At 40.2% G+C, this 16,861-nt stretch overlaps 2 protein-coding genes and 1 non-coding gene across 8 annotated transcripts in view; 1 reads left to right on the top strand and 2 right to left on the bottom strand.

Annotated features, from left to right (window-relative positions):
• The first annotated feature begins 224 nt into the window (after window positions 1–224).
• Window positions 225–297, top strand: trnar-ccu (transfer RNA arginine (anticodon CCU)). The gene has a single exon. It is a non-coding gene; the product is annotated as a tRNA-Arg (tRNA).
• Window positions 298–1,232: 935 nt separating this feature from the next.
• LOC131467623 (mitochondrial glycine transporter B-like) lies at window positions 1,233–10,448 on the bottom strand. 5 transcript variants are annotated; one of them, XR_009241514.1, is made up of 10 exons: window positions 10,158–10,448; window positions 9,624–9,722; window positions 7,406–7,530; window positions 7,002–7,086; window positions 6,461–6,640; window positions 5,724–5,892; window positions 3,820–3,983; window positions 3,254–3,358; window positions 3,062–3,169; window positions 1,233–2,886 (listed from the first exon to the last, which is right to left on the bottom strand). XR_009241514.1 is itself a non-coding variant. In XM_058641635.1 (9 exons), exons 2-9 carry the CDS (start codon window positions 9,636–9,638, stop codon window positions 3,146–3,148), a joined length of 867 nt encoding a protein of 288 aa, XP_058497618.1. In that variant the 5' UTR covers window positions 9,639–9,722; window positions 10,158–10,448; the 3' UTR covers window positions 1,233–3,145. The 5 variants fall into 5 exon arrangements, 4 of the variants coding, with proteins under 4 accessions (XP_058497618.1, XP_058497619.1, XP_058497620.1 ...); XM_058641635.1 differs by having other exon boundaries at window positions 1,233–3,169; XM_058641636.1 differs by lacking the exon at window positions 10,158–10,448 and adding an exon at window positions 9,973–10,122 and having other exon boundaries at window positions 1,233–3,169.
• Window positions 10,449–12,311: 1,863 nt separating this feature from the next.
• LOC131466555 (myosin-10-like) overlaps window positions 12,312–16,861 on the bottom strand; it is a 46,185-nt gene continuing 41,635 nt past the window's right edge. For both annotated transcript variants that reach the window (XM_058639859.1, XM_058639860.1), the window contains 11 exons: window positions 16,634–16,846; window positions 16,294–16,506; window positions 16,024–16,185; window positions 15,756–15,884; window positions 15,491–15,579; window positions 15,248–15,371; window positions 14,876–14,965; window positions 14,521–14,639; window positions 14,312–14,420; window positions 14,043–14,215; window positions 12,312–13,667 (listed from right to left, as the gene is read on the bottom strand). In XM_058639859.1, the coding sequence (XP_058495842.1) occupies window positions 13,520–13,667; window positions 14,043–14,215; window positions 14,312–14,420; window positions 14,521–14,639; window positions 14,876–14,965; window positions 15,248–15,371; window positions 15,491–15,579; window positions 15,756–15,884; window positions 16,024–16,185; window positions 16,294–16,506; window positions 16,634–16,846 (1,569 nt within the window). In that variant the 3' untranslated portion in view covers window positions 12,312–13,519. The remainder of the gene's footprint in view (window positions 13,668–14,042; window positions 14,216–14,311; window positions 14,421–14,520; window positions 14,640–14,875; window positions 14,966–15,247; window positions 15,372–15,490; window positions 15,580–15,755; window positions 15,885–16,023; window positions 16,186–16,293; window positions 16,507–16,633; window positions 16,847–16,861) is intronic.

Raw genomic sequence — 16,861 nt, 5'->3', positions numbered from 1 at the left:
CCTCTTATTTTGTAGAGAAACAGGCGAGTGGCGTGTTCGATGTGGTCTTGTTTGGTATTTTGTTGTTCAGCATCGACGCTAGATTGCCTTTTCATAACACACACTCATATATCTTATTCGGGACGCTAAAAGTATACATTTACATCAGTCTACAGAAATACCGATTTATCAGTAGCTGTATTACACTGTATTATACCGTATTATCCTAAACAAAGTGCATAAGCGCCCCAGTGGCCTAATGGATAAGGCACTGGCCTCCTAAGCCAGGGATTGTGGGTTCGAGTCCCATCTGGGGTGAAATGTTTTACAACCAACGATACAAACAAATGCGGCTGATGTCAAACCCATGGAAAATACAATTACATAACATTCCAGATTAATGATATCCATTAAAATCCTGTGTTGGCTGGAGACATGTCATCCTAATTACTGCAGCAATGTTTTTTTTGTATCATTGTTTTTATCCTTTGTCACAACATTAAAACTCGTTTTTGGACAAAGCAAAACATTTGAGGATACGTCATCATTTAAAAGGTTTGTATAACACTGAATATTTACAAACTTTATTTTCTGGACTAGAAAATAAATAGAATAAACCGATTCAAAAAAAATCTGATTAATCAATAATGAAAATAGTCCTTAATTGCAGCCAAAGACAACTTTAAGTGATAATTAAGTGATAATTTTAGTACAGTTATCGTTTTGACTTTTAGCTTTGCTCAGTTCTCGCTGCACCTTCCCACAGAAAGATCTCACTTTGAAAACTGAGCTCTTCAAGATTAAGATCTTAAGATTTAGGCTAGCTTTATGCTAGTCTTACAAGCAGGACTGCGACTAATGATTATCTTCATAATCGATTCATCCGTCAATTATTTTCTCGTTGAATCGAATAATAACTTGGTCCATAAAATGCCAGAAAACATTGATCAATTGATCAAACCTAGAAACGATGATATTCTCAAATGTCTCATTTTGTCCACAAACCAAAATGATTCAGTGTTAATGATATTCTTTGTTATATGGCGCAAATAAACACATATTCACATTTAAAAAGATGAAAAATCAGAGAAACTTGTTTCAGTGTGAGTCTGACATTTCCTGACTTGGAGAAGTGATTCTTAAACCTGCAGGAATGGATGACGTTCCATGTGGAGCAACATTGACACGTCTTCCCATAATGTATTTCTAATAACAGACTCTATAGTAGTTCAATAAATACATATATAAGTAAGTAAAAGAGAAAAGAAAGTTTATTGACTTTAAAATCCAGGCACACATCGTGAGTCTGAGCCAAAGCCAAGAATCTGCAGTAACAATGACCATATACAATACAGTCACAACAAAAAGACAGCAGGAGTGGTCATGATGATGGAGATAATCGATGAGATAAAAACATTTGTGTGTGAATTAGGGCACAGTTAAATACAAAGACTGTAATAAAAAAAAGAAGCTAATACTGAGGCATTCAGAAATCAATCCCAACACACTGAACTAACTTTCACCATTTAAATAACAACAACACACACAGCTTCACATCTCCCTCTGTTTCAGAGATAAACAGGAGATCAGCCGATGCTAGACAACTCTGTGCCCTTCACTGTCATTAGATATTTAATCCCAGGACTTAGTTAGGTCATTGCAATTTCATTTATTATTATTTTACTTTGCATATTATCCTGTTGTATTGCATATTTACCTGAACATTAGCAACACTTCTCACATCATCAAGAAATTATACATTAATGTTCCCTTCCACTAATGCAATCTACCATTAGTATTGTTATTTTTTTATTAACACACTATTTTTTCAATATATATTCTCTTCTATATCAACACAAATAAACATCTGACAAAATGTACACTGTACAAAGCAACAAAATACTCTTTATGTTCTACCATCAGTGCTTCTGAATGAAGTCAAATATTTATAAAGAGCAAAAAAAGACAACAATGTCAAGGTCAATATTCCAGAAGTGATCCTATGTTTATTCTTATTATTTTTAAACGCAGTAAAAGTGTTAAGTGTTGCTAAACCTAATTTTCTGGAAACATGGAACTTCATTTCATCCCAGGTGACTGACATTAACATCTGATATATCTAAAAGATCTACATTTTTTCTTAATTTGTGGGGGGAGAAATAAATTAAAGTGCAACTTTTATATTTAAACTCAATAAAAAAAAAAAACACTGACTACACTGTTGTTTAATTAAAGGTGACCTCTGGGGTTTAGTTTAGATTCAGTTTTTGTGACCAAAGTGAACTGTTTCAGGAGGTTGAACAAAAAAAACATGTTTAAATGCCATGTGCATGTACTGTATACTGCATGTTACTGTCAACAACACTATAGGTTCAAAAAAGATTAAGCCTAACAACATGACACATTGCTCCATAGCACTACTAGTGTTCAAAAACCTAAAAAAAAGTAAAATGTTACAAAACCCCCCACAAAATCTTGGTCAGAATATATTTCAGTAAAGATGTGACTCATCATAATTTCTTTATAAAAACATCCCAATGCAAAAATGCACCACAGCTGTACATAAAGTTGAAATTAGCATAGTTTCAATCATTATGGAATCAAAAGCTTCATTGTGATTATGGAAGTTAGGCCAGATGATGACGTTCATATAATCTAGCTGGATTGTCTGAGCCTGAAACAAATAAATGGCCCCAAACTTTGTTGGTCATTTAACATCAACTGGCAAGTCAGAAACATAGTTAAACTAAAATTCAAATAAATAGCAGGAGCCAGAACTCCTCAGTGCTGCTTTGTTTTTGGTTACCTCAGCAGAGGTACGGTCCACCAGCATCCTCAATGTCCCACATAACACCTTGTCAAAAGCTGCCCTTCAGATACAGGGGTGGTGGTGGGGGTGGGGGGGTTCTTCAATGGTAGCCATGCATCAGGATGTCCAGACATAAAAAGTAAGAAAAGGAATAGGTTTTCCTCACAGCAGGGAATGTCACTTCAGTACAAGACTGAGAGAAGAGTGTGTGAGTTGCAACACTGCAATCTCAAACATACACACCTATAGACATTTTCACAAAAAAACACTCACTCAAAGCAATCGCACATCTTTTTTTTCCAGATACTGATCCACCTGGTTCCTCTGCTCAAAATCCTGGTAATGTTGGCTCACTCTCTATAAGCACCTTGGCCCCCTTTTCTTCTCAAATGTGGCGTTCAGAGAAAGAGAGATCATTATCCTGTCTTTTTTTTTTAATGTTGCTCTTCAGGATTTGAGGCCAACCTGAGCCATCAGCTGTTCGTAGACAGTCCAAGCCATAGCTGCCATCAGAGTGCGTCGAAGAGACCTGGGCACAGCTCCACGAAAGAACCCGCGCATGCCATGCTCCTGAGGGAAACACCAGGACAGTTTCAGTACAATGCTGGTTTAGTGGCAATTAGGTCTGTGAGGGCAGCTTGGATCCACTTTGAATCCATCAGAAAATAAGATGATGTGATATTGTATTGTTTTGCTGTGAAAATGGAGGACACAAGCAAACTATACCGTCCTCCTGAGTGGATAATCAAAATACAAAAATATGTGAAAAGCAGCAAGTGGAAGTATTTCAGGTTCTACGCCATCATTCATAATAAATAATATCTTAATGTTGTGTGTGTGTGTGTAAGTGGGTGGAATATCTGAATATCTCCTACGCTTCAAGTAATAGTTGTTCACACTTGATTTTTGGAAATAATGATCACATATACTTATGTGATCTAGTGTCACATCATGTGCTGCTTTTCACTGGATATGATGTGCACATGCAGTAGGAAACAATCTGCCTGCTACAAACTAATGAGTACACACACCTTGTAGATGAAGCAAATAGCATCTGTCGTGCTCCAGTGAGATGGGCTAACTTGAATGTAGGTCTTCACCACGTCTGCAGGTTGTGTGACCAGGGACGCCATGACACCTGCCATCAATCCACAGCTGAAGTTCACCAGTGGAGTATAACCCAACGTAGTCACGTCTGAGAGAAGAGAAACCAGGTTTATGGAGAGAATATATGATTGTAGCACTTTAGTTTTTAGATACAGCATGTATGAGAACCTACAGTATGGCCTTCAGGTAACATAGACATGTGAGAGGCCCTCTACAGAGCCATCTTTAAAATCCAAAATATTAGATGTCTGTCATTATCAATACACCAACTTCTCAAACCTAAACCATATGCCATTTCCTGTTTCCAGTGCACACATCCTACGAAACAAACTCACTTTTAGCTCCCGTGAAGCTAAGAAAAAGCTAAGCTAACATCTGAGTGCAGATTTGTTCATTTCTGGTTCTCAAACTGTGGTACATGTGCCACTGTTGATGTGCAAGCTTCCTCTGGTGATATTTATAGGAAAATAAGAAATACTGTTCTTCTGTATATACCAGGGTATATGATCACAGTGGAGCTGAGGAATTTTGACTGGAGTATGTAGAAAATGAAACAAATAACAAAAAAAGAAATCTCTTGCTCCATCTTAATCTAACTTTGCAATACCAGTGTCTGAAGTATATGCAGTGGTGGGCTGTCAGGGCCAGCAGGGCCTTATCTGCTGGCCCTGCCAATATCAAAAAAGTATTTATTATTATTATTATTTTTTATTTATTTATTTATGTATTTTTAATAATCAAATTAAGGTTTGTCTGAACGTGTCTGAATTCAATTACTTTTTCAGTATGCTATGATTATATTTCCAGAAATAATATGGTTATTTTTTGTGAAGCTGAGCTGGATTTTCCATATGTCATTAAACGCATCATAGCTCCGTGGACCTGCTCTAGTAGTATTGCTGGCCTTTCGTTGAAACTGCCATTTCCTATTTGGTTATAACTTTGACTGACGCGTGTCGTCAGCCAATCAAAATTTGATGCATAGTGACAGAACGCGCCAGGCCCAGCGATGTGTCTGGCGCAAGCCCCCGCTGTTGTCATCAACGACATTTGAACTTTTGGCGGGTTTTGAAGTAAGCTATGGCCACTGCATTAACACCACCGATCGATCATGTTTCTGATCTCCTTCGTGTGCACTTTTTACGGCGATCGTTTGGAGAAAAGAAGGAAATTATTTCAAGAGGAAGACCTACACCGAAGAGGTACATCATTTCCGGTAGTTCGAGTGTTAATGATACATTTATAACATTTTTTAGAAGTGGTGAGGACAAAACTGTTGATCATAAATAGTGCCGTGGACGTGTTCCCCGCGTAGCTGACGCCTATGCTTATGTGGAAGCTTGTTTTTGTGTCATATAGTGGCTTGTGAAATTGCGGTTGCTGAGTGACATAATGGAAGATGTGGTGGTAATGATGCAGTAGCCTATAGATGCGCAAGTGTGTGCGTGTGCGCTATGGTTGTTGCAGATCAACTGTCTCGTGAATATAGTGCATAATAGTGTGTTTTGTATGTGGTTGTGTTTGTGCGTGTTTTTCTTTTTTTTCCTCACAGAAGGCCCTGACTGAAACCCCACGGTACGCTACTGAGTATATGTGAGGAAGAGGAAAATGATTAGAGAACAAATTATCTTGGGAATAATTGGACACTCTAAATTGACCATAATTCACATTAAAACAAGTGGATGACAATGTAGTTTGTGTTGCTGGCTCAACCAGTAAAAATCTACCAGGACATCATGCCATATAGTAAACACAAATGATCTTTGGTAGAAGCTGAAAAATAGTGCCCCATAAATTCCATTTTTCTATGCTGAGGAAGTGCTCTCACCTTGTGGCAGGGCCCTCTTGGTTTGGCTGTAGAACATGACATAAATGCCAGAAAATGGAGCGTCTCTGAGCAGCGTGGCCGTGAGCCCCGAGAACAGACTCCTGATTCCCTCGGTCTTGTACATACTCCTCAAAGCCCCGGCCACACTCACATAGTTGTAGTAGCCACTCTGAAAAACAAAATTTAAAATTTTTCAATAAATATGATACATATTAATTCATATCACTGACTTTATAAAAAATGTGAGCAGGTGCATTATAACGTTCAGACTACCAATTCAAATCCAAATCAAATCTGATTCACTACAGAATAAACTCACACTCACATAAAGTGTTTTGAACTGTTCTCTGAAACAGAATCTGAATCTGAATTGGCGATGGGATTTCTGTGTCCACACAACACAAAAAAAGAATCTGATCCCTTTAATTAACAGAAAATAATTGGATATGATTCCCTTCAGCGTGATAATCTGAATGTAGAACTAGAAACATCCAGCTGAACTCAGATTTTTCCATTGTAAATTGTGGTCATTCATTTATTGAGGTTAGGGTACAGAGTCCCAAATTGGTGTGTCATGCGCCATAATTCATTAATCATCATCTTCTTTGTAATCGCTGACTGTGCTGAAAACATACAGTGAGTGCATCACGTATAGATTTAAAAGAAATCGAAAACTAACTAGAATGTTCATAGAAATAATGTGTCAGTTCACAATGAAAAACCCAACTGTCCTTCACCTCAAAGCGTGTCTTGATGACTGTGAATGGCAGCATGCAGACACCAGCTACAGATCTGGCACCTGCTCCGAGAAGAACAGCCTCACCAGCGTTGGGTTGCCGGTCAAGAATGAAGTGCTGCTTCAGAGAGTAGAAGGTGCTGAAATAGATGCCAACCCCCGGGATGCAGCGAACAAAAGACTGCCAGGGAGAAATGAAAGTCATTGACATTAACCTACAATATTAAAAATACCAACCATATCATACCATGTATATCATGGTAACATGAAAATGTTACATTTTGTAGTGACTTTACAATATTGAGAATTGTCATGTTTACTAACTAATTAAAGCCAATGATACAGTGTTTTGTCAAAGAGGGATTAGTCTAGTTCTCAGAGTTCAAGAAATAGAATTAACGTAAATGTAAAAGTTACAAGAGAGTGTTGGCTGATCTCTAAAATCCCTCAGTGACTTCAACACACATGATGTAACAACAGAAGCTATAACTGCAGAAATGATTATAAATGATGAAAATATTGAACAGGGGCAAGATCCTCACCGGTGAAACACCCTTCCATAGGCTAAAGAAATTCTCTGTCCTAACAACGTTGACCAACACGGTAAACATCCCCACCTTTGGTGCACTGCAGGAGGAAGTTATGGAAAGGTTAGAAACACATTACAAGGTACAGAAGAAAAAAATGATTTAGATGAAATTTAGATACTGAACTAATATTATCCTTTGGATAATGCTGCCAAAGCTTGTTCTCCACATGTGGCTCATTATTTAAAATAAATAGTTGTTTTTAGCCATTTAAATGTCCTGTTCCTAGTGGAGGTAATAACAACCTACAGTAGCAGCCTGACAGTATGACTACATGGTGCTGCTGTGACTAACTGTTGCTCTATATGGGTCAACACTGTCACACACGATGTGTCTGTTATTTGTGTTTGTGCACACACCCCGGCTTGGCTTTGTTCTGCAGGGTCTGAAGCCGTGTCTTCACCAGATCCAAAGGCTGGAAGAGCAGTGTAGAGCAGGTGCCGCTGAGAGAGCCACACATGAAGGCTTTGAGAGCCGGGTGAGCCTGAGAACGATGTTAGACAGACAGAGGGATGAAGGAGGAAAGAGACCAAAAGGAATGTAAAGAAAGAGGATATAAAGAAGTGAAGTGATAACAGAAATAGGACAGATATTGGACGAGGAGAAGAGAGTAAACATATAGAGGTTGGAATTACAAACAGAGAAGTGTAAGTGTGTGTGTGTGTGTGTGTGGGGGGGGGGGGGGGGTAATACTGTATAACTGATTAGTGTAAAAAGCATAATCTGAAAATTAACCATTCAACATTACTCTCACTATCACCCAAACAAAGAGCTAATAAATATCCTCCCACAACAGAGACGTGACCCAAAATAATGAACACTACCTCAAAACGCAAAGGACTTTAACTCAAAATGAAAGAAAAAGGGCTTGTGTGACATTTTCATCATTACAAAAACAAAGCTGTAAACAAAGCAGGGGCCAGGTTCATGCACAGTGGAGAGGATGGGGATGAGCAAAGACAGTCCACATATCACACTGTAAGACACATTGTTAATATCTGTTGTGACATGATATTAACACAGACATGGACAGGCAGAATAACAATAATTAGAAACAAATAATGTCTGCGCAGACTGCCCCACATAAAGTATATAATACACAAAACATTTGTTATGCTCCTTCTACACACATCTTTGAGACACACACATTTATTTCCTACCTTTCCCAAGTTGCCTGGGGCTTGGCTCGGAGAATCCTGTTTTTCCTGCATTTTGTCCTCTTTCAACTACCTTTATCTGTGATGCTGCTGTTACGAACAGCATATTATAAAATAAACATCCATCTCTCACTCTCACAAACCTTCCTTCTCCCCCCCACCAACCCACAATGGCTTTCTCCTGCTTCTTGTTTTCCCTCCCCCTCATATTTTGCAGCCAAACCAAAGCTTAATCTAACCCGTGTTTTTCTATGAGCTTCTATCTTTATTTTTCACAGACACATGCACACATCTGTACCCCCCCCCCCCCCCCACAGCTCACTGCTAAATTACATCTTGTCAAACGGCATGAGTCATAATGTGGCTGTGTATATGCAAGGGTGCGTGTGCCTATGTGGTATGTGTTGGCTAGTGGGGTTTAATATGGGTCACATAAGTATGGAGGGGTCTATTTGCAAAGGTTAGTAAGAAGACATCTATAAATCTGCCAGTAGTCATGTGTGAGGTGAAAAGAAAGGCAGTTTCCTTACAATCTTCTCTCATCCAAACTCACTTAAAAACAGCCCATGAAAATAACTAAATACATTTTCCTGGCTTTTAACAAGTGAGCCTAGGTCAACAAATGAGACAAATCTGTTCCAAGTTTCCATAATGGTTTCTACATTATTTCACTTCTGTCGCCCCCTGAGGAATTCTAAGTAATTACTATTAATTACTACTGACAGATCTAGAGAAAGTGGGAAATTCAGTTTCAGAGTGTACCCACTGTAGCACATTTGTACAAATTGGATTGAATCCTAATACAAACCACCTCCAACTGTAATTTGAATCACACAAGACAAAATCTGATTTTCTTTGTGGCCTTGACTCCAACAATACTGAGCTCTCGCTTTCTCTCTGCATTAACTTCCATTCATTTGAACAGCCTAAACAAAGTGTTATCCCTAATCTTAAGGCTGAGGAGACACTTCAAGGTTTCTTTCCTGATTTTACCCACTATTCACATTTGGGCAAAGTCTGCACCAGTCAGAACTAGTTGGGGACAGTCAGTATGGCAAGTTGGCACATAAATCTGTTAGTGTGTGAGGGATAAAGATTGAATTAGTAAGCGTGTGAGGGTAACAGACCCGACATGACCTCAGTCGGAGTCAATCTAACATGTGTGATTTTTTTCAGCTGACTCTGGACGCAGTCGGGTAGTGTGAACGGATTAGCGACTCAACTGCAAACTCAAACAGGTCCTCAGAAATTAGGCTCTGCAATATTAGGACACACACACTATTTAAAAAGTTTAACTAATGTGGTATAATAAATACTCATAAATATGAGTCAGTTTAAATCCACAGATGGTGGACACGGTGATGACAGTTATACCAGATGTACTCTCCACATCTGCTATAATTTACTAAGACTCACTCACCGCGGCCAGCTCCATCTTTGGCTTGCCCGTGGAGTCGGATGAGTCCAGTTTCTCTCCCGCTGCTGCCGTTTTGAAGCTGGCTGAGTTCCGCAGACGTTACTGCATGAGAGGAGGGGAAATCAGCCACGAGTCACTCAAGTCAAGAGTCACAAAAGAAGCCGGTTGCATCAGGCTAGTAGTGGTTAGCTGTCAGAGTACGTTAAAATAAAGGCAGTAGAAAACCAGCGTCTTGGGACAGGACAAACTAGACCCCTGCCAAAATAAACTGTTTTACTTTGAAGACGAGCCACTTCAAAACATGTCAATTCTTTACGAAAACATCCTCCGTTTGAGTGATCAGATGCACTACCTAGCAATAGCATAGCATAAAGCTCCCATCACCGGAAGATGGACGGGCGTGATGAAGAGACCCCGGCTATCTTCACAAACGCCTGTTTTCCTTTGACAAGCTGCCAACGGTTTCACACATACACGGGACGTTTTGGCGAAGCTAGTTAGCTGTATGACATTAGCGGTAGCATTGAGCTAACTTACCATGTAGCTCTTCTCACCGGACTCCAAAGTCTGTCAAGGGAGGGCGGAGGTGATGATGAGCACGGTCAGGATCTGGAACTTCATAAAAAACACCATGTTTTGTGTTTTTTTTGTATCCACTGACAGCCAGTTAATGTTTTCTCGCAATGTTCGGTCGCGACACAGAACTTTCTGGTAAAGGGCAAAGCTAGTAAACTGAAAGTATCGTTAGCGGTAGTAAAGTCACTGTACTTAAACCCTCAGACTATGTTCTACTGAAACTCATGACACATACCAACGACACCCTGGCGTAGATATTTAGTGCGTAACGTCTGTCTGACGTCACGTACTACTCTTACCTGTCACCCTGTCATTCGTACTAGTCAAAACTGCAGTTTCAGATGACTGCTATCAGTTTTTACTAGTCACTAGACGTCACTGACATTCATGTGTATGGTCATTCCTGAAACTGTCATAATAGTCATAATTCAAGTTCAAGATATCTGTAACTATCCTTAATTGGAGATATATACATTGTCCCTTGTTAGAATTTGTACTGCCCGAGAGGCAAGTTCCTCTTTAAAAAATGACACCATGAAAAGGAGAATTATTAATAATTTATTTCCCCCAAAAAGGGAAAAAACTTTTTTTTTTAATTGCAGTTCATTCTTCAGCAATATAAATCTTCTTGCCTTATATGTGATGAATGACAACGGTGTTGTAATCACATGTTGAGAAAACACTGACGGTGGATCTGTGGATAAATACAAAGCCACTTGTATACTTTATTTTAGCTTTAATCAACATTGTAGAAATCAATATAAAGCACTGCTGTCCCAGAACATTGGCAATGAAGACAGATGTCCTGTAAAGTTTTAGATTTAATGTCTCTTGAAGTCATCACAATGTTTTGTCTGATTCTTTAAGAGGCAAAAGTTACAATTGGCAAAACCAGGCATGTCTTCTGTGGTCAGAATAAAACAACATGGCAACCTCATGGCAATGAAATCCTTGGTATACTCTCAAGTATTCAGCTCCCAAAACAGACCAAAACACCATCACGGCTACAATGAATATGCTTTATTTTCCTTTTACAAAAACAAAACAGAAACAAATGACCATCTAGAAATACAGGTATACAAGAAATAATACGATGGGAGTATTTGCAGTTGAATACCTGGTTGTCAACAGCCAGCTGGATAATAAACATGAGTTAACTACTTGTGGATGTTAAAGCTTGCAACCAAGTGAAATCCTGTGTGCTGCATCAATTCCCAAAATAACGTCAACACTTACAGATGAGTAGTTGTACGGGAAAGCACGTGTTTGTTCAAAAATAATGAAGGGACATGGAGCTGCCAAAGGCTCCTGCATCCCATGTAGTTAATCATAATACTGATTTTGACCCCAATACTCGTAGCTAGGAGGATTTGCACAGAGTTACATGGTGAATATGATATGAAGCACAGCAACAATACAAAAGAAAAAAATAAGAGTTGACTGTATTTTTAATTAACCAGTTTCATGTCATTATGATTTTGTTCCATACCTGTAATGACATCTTTGCTGCTTTATGTTCTTATTTAGTGTCTAAGGCACTTTTAAAGAAACATACTGTTAAGTGTCACATTTTAGGAGAAGGGTCTGCCATAGACGAGTAGCCTCATCAGTGTATCTAGGAAGAAAATAAGATTAAATAAAAGATGATCTGGCAGATGGATACGAGTACCCCGGCATTTCGAACTTAACTGGAGTGGCTGAACTAGTTGAGTTGGCCTCACAAAAATGCTGTTTAAAGAAAACTAAAATTACAACGGTTTGTGTCACTACAAATAAATCAGGTCTGGGAGATGTATCTACTGTACATTCCATGAAACCTCCAAGAACCGATGACGACAAAGGCTCAAGAACAGGTGCAGGGCAAATGGACACATTATGACCTGCTTCTAAATCAAAGTTACCTGAAATGACTCATGTCAACATTGGCACAGACAAATGACTAAAACATGCTTTTAATTTTGTTTCATGTTGTGCAAATTCCATGTAATTATGTTTGTTTGAATAAACAAATTGTCACAACTTTGGAATGGGTTTAAAAAAAAGTGTTAAAATTGGTGCCAACATATAGATTTCTTTTTTATCCTAATGTTAGAATAAAACCCTCCAGAACAGTAGTTAAGTGCTTAATGACCTTTTTTGTTTGAAAAGATGCGATCAGATTTATTGTTCAGAAAAAAATGACACTTAGCTCTGTGAGTTAAATGTAATGAAATGTAGACATTTTTCCTTAGGTCTCCATTACTAATCAAACTATAAATTAAGCAAATACTGACAAAGTGCCACTTGAGTGTTTCCAGTAAGAGGTTTGTCCACCGTTGATTTCCAGTTTAAATAAAATCAGACAACATCCGGTGCAGTTTTTGTGCATGTTCCAACATCTATGCATCATCAGCAAACTGGAGTATAACAACAGTATGAAGCAACTGAGTTTAAACCTCAGCTAGACATTCCTTCATTAATGTTTGAGATGAAGCAACAGAGAAAATAAAACACTCTCTCTTTTTTTTTTTCACAGTAATACATTTTCAGTTTTGTTTATGTTGCTGTAGTGCATGTCCCAAGATGTTAGTCGTCCCTGTAATGTTGTAGTCTGTACATCGGAGGGAGGCTCATGCAACAAAAGCAGCAGGCGTGGCAGACCAGAGGGCACCGTGACATGAGCCTCGTGTTTCTGTCTAAAAAAGCCCAAACAAACAAAAAAGCAGGTAGTGTGTCGGGTGTGAAATGGCTTTTACAACTGCTGAGCAGAAAACCTACAACAATGCCAACACGTTTCCTTGTAGTCCTGCATTCATCCAGTAGGGAGCGTGTTCACATACGTTACGTACTAGATGTATGTGTATAAAAAGCACTTTGTACCTATGCATACTTCTCAATAAGCTTGGCAGATAACTTCAGACTTCATGAAGGGAGGGGTTGGGTTGTGTTTTGATGCTGAGATGACACATGGCTGACAGAACCAACCAGGACAAGCAGCGGCCATGAGCAGAGTAAAGCAGAAAAGGCTGTTTTGCTCCTGTGACACCTCCTCCTGTGGGTTTGGAGGTTTTTCTTCGGGGGGAGGGTGGGGGATTTTCTCTCCAGTGAAAACTGATACAACAGGGCAGAGGTACACTGCCATGGAGGTAACTCTGCACAGCTCATCGCCCCAATCTTCCATTCCTTTCTGGGGCTTGAAATAAAGACAGACCATGCTGACTGAAAGGGTCTCTTGGGGAAAACAGGGCGCAGGTCACAGGTGAATGAGTTGAAGAGAAGGTGGAGAGAGGTGACGCAAGAAGGAGAAAGAAAGGAGAAAGCCAGAAAGGAAAGTGTCACTGTAATTACTCGACGCTAGAGATTTGCGTCTCGTTGAAGTCACTGGTGCGGCTGTCAGCATCGTCATCGGACATGTCGACTGAGGCACCGTCCAGATTGAGGTTGCGGCGGCCGGAACGACTGGAAGAGAAGCCACTGACCGGACCCCCACGCCTGGTCAAACAATAAATGAATCGATTAAACAAATTAAACCTATGCTGTATAAAGGAGTAGAATGACATTTTTAAGTAAAATGTGCTGATTTCCTTTCCTGCTGAGAGTTAAATCTGGGTAACACTGGATGTGTGTGCAGACGACTGCATCACTGCTTTGTGTTGCACTCCTCTGTTGTTCACGCACAGAGCATGTTTTTAGTAGAGCTGCTGCTATGTTTTATACAGTGTTTACCTTTGAAAATGATAAATAATATACAGATATTTAGGGTTGCAACAATTATCAATCGATTGCCAAATTAATTGTCAACTATTGTTTTGCATTTGCATTGTTCTTTTTCTACTGCATGTATACCAGAGTCCTCTTCTCTCTCACCTGAGGCGGTTCTTGAGGGAGTTGACCTCCCGTGTGAGGCCCTCACTGGCTTCAGTGGCATCGTCGAGTTCCCTCTGCAGCTTCCTGCGGGAGGCGTTTGCCCTGGTGGCTTCTTCCTCTGCCTCCTCCAGTTGACGCTTCAGCTGTTTCAAACGAGTGTTGGCTTTCTCCAACTGGCAGGAAGATAAACGTGGTGGGAGACAGTGAGATACTCTGGATGGTTGGCAAAAGGGAAACCTTTTTTTGCCAAGCTCGTCATAAGTTAGTACCTGCTCCTTGTACTGGTCTGCATGGCGACGCTCATCCTCCACCTGTAACATCACCTCCTTCAGTTTCTTCTCTGTGCGACGGACAATTTTGTTTGCTGCTGCTCTCTCCCTGAAATCAGTCAATGTTTTAAAATGTATGATTATAATATGGATTTATTTCACTTTAAAATGTTTTGTGTTAACAGTCACTTTGAATATTTGACACATACTTGACTTCCTGCTCCAGCTGCTCCTCCAGCTGCAGGATCTTGGCTTCCTGGGCAGCGATGGATGCTTTAAACTTTGACTTGACAGTCCCTTCCAGCTCTGCCAATTTGGCTTTCAAATCCTGTATTCATCACATGTAACAGTAAGCATTTCAATGATAAATAATGTACTTTAAATGTACTTTTAAAATAATACAGGCGCTATTACAGGTGCCCTGACACTGCACTATTTCACTTTGTAACTGAGGAGTTCAAAAAACCAACTGGAAGTATGCAAGTTATTTCTGATGTTTTATCAAACCCCCGTATGGATCCAAACACACATATAAATAGGCACACATTTAACAAACTATAAGACCTTGTTCTGCCGTTCCATCTGTTGTCGGGCATTTTCACTCTTCTGTGCAGCACTGCGCTCGCCGGACAATTCAGTGGTCAGACTTTCCACCTGAGCGGGATGGAGGTGATGAGGGTGGGAGAGAGGGGAGTCATATTAATGCAAGGTGTAAATTCATATGCATCATTTGTTGACTATTTAAACAAAGCAACAGTGCTGACTGACTCAGGCTATGTCTGCACAAATACACACACTTTAGTTTTAAAAAGTCTGGTTTCCACATAACATAACTGTTTTTTGAGCCCCTTAAACATACAGCAGGATCATTTTGTTTGATAAGTAAAGGCCCAACCGTTCAGATTATCTGTGTTTTCTCATGTGCAGTCAGGCTACCTGAAGGGTGGTTTTTCTCAAGCGGTCGTTGACCATCTCAGTGTTGCCCTGCTCCTCCTCCAGCTCCTCCTCCAGCTGGGTGATTCGAGCCTCCAGCCTCCTCTTCTCCTCCAGCAGTGATGACCTGACACAGATTTTTATCAATTTGCTCACTCTGACTCAAACAAATAATCTTTTCCATTTGAGTTGTAATGGGTGCATTCCAACTCAAATATCAATGTGAAAACTAGTCTGAACACTGACTTTCCAGAGACACTGTTGGAGATCTCATCAGCCAGCTCATCCCTCTCCTGTTCAGCATGTCGCCGTGCTCTCTCAGATGCTGCGTGGTCCTAAACAAACACACATATTATTGCACTTCAATCCACCATCTTCATAATCCAAAGCATTCCAATACTTTGTCAAAACTGCTGGCTGCTGTGTGATTTTGATTAGTCATAATTCATTTGTATTTTTTCATATTATTAGTAAGATCATTAAAATGACAGCATAAAAATGGCATCTAGACCTCCTGTAGCTGTAAGATTTCAGCCTCTAGGCTCTTGAGCTTCTTCTCGTTCTCCTTGGACTGGGTGAAGATTTCATCCCTGGAGGCTCTGGCGTCTTCCAGCTCCCTCTGATAGTCCTTCATCTGAGCCTACAGAGGAACAAAAACAATGTGTACCCAAAGCAAAGGCTTATGAAGGAGAAGTTTTCATTCCAGATGGTATTGAGTAAGATACTTTATTAATAAAAATGTTATGCAGGGAACTGATGTGTGTTTGCAGGTTCCGAACCTGTAGTTTTCTCAGCTGTTTGACAGCCTCATCCCTGCCTTTGTTGGCAGCCTCGATCTGTCCCTCCAGCTCATTCAGGTCCATCTCCAACTTCTTCTTGGCGGCAACAGAGAGAGCTCTCTGCTTCCTTTCATCCTCCAACTCTGCCTCCATCTCACGCACCTGGAGGGACACAACAACACAGCATGTCAATTTAATAAAATGTTTCTACACAATCATTTTAACATGAAACCAAAAGGGAAATGCAAAACATTTGGGGCCATGTTGTACCTGTTTGACCAGTGCCCTCTTCTTCTCCTCTCCCTGCTCCTCTCTGGCCTGCGTGTCTCGATCAAATTGAGCCTTCATTGCCTGCATGTTGACCTCCAGGCGCAATTTGCCATCTTCTGTGGCCTGCAGCTCATCCTCCAGCTCCTCCAGCTGAGTTCTCATCTCCTCCACTTGCTGCTCCAGCATACGCTTGGACTTCTCAAGTTCATGGACCTGTGCAGCAGAATGTGTCAGCAGAAGAAGTTGGATGAAACCAGACATAACAGAGTTATCTGGTAACCATTGTGGAGAGAATTTCTTTCTTGCCACAATTTTTTTTAAAGTCAAAGATGACACTCACATTCTTTCCTACATCATCCTTGGAGCTCATCAGGTCTTCCATATCAACACGAAGCTGCTTATTAAACCGCTCCAGCTCCTCTTTAGCCTCCAAGGCCTCCTCCAAAGCTCTGGCCATAGACAGAGCCTTGGTGTCCTTCTCTCTGGCCTCAGCCTCTGCACGGTCACGCTCCTCAGCGTAGCGAGCTGAGACGGTCTTCTCCTCAGCCAGCATCTATTAAACAGTGGA

This window comes from Solea solea, chromosome 10 (genome assembly GCF_958295425.1).
Source record: "Solea solea chromosome 10, fSolSol10.1, whole genome shotgun sequence".
Classification (NCBI taxonomy): Eukaryota; Metazoa; Chordata; class Actinopteri; order Pleuronectiformes; family Soleidae; genus Solea; species Solea solea.
Note: the sequence above shows the minus strand (reverse complement) of the source record. Positions and strands in the feature narration are given on the sequence as shown.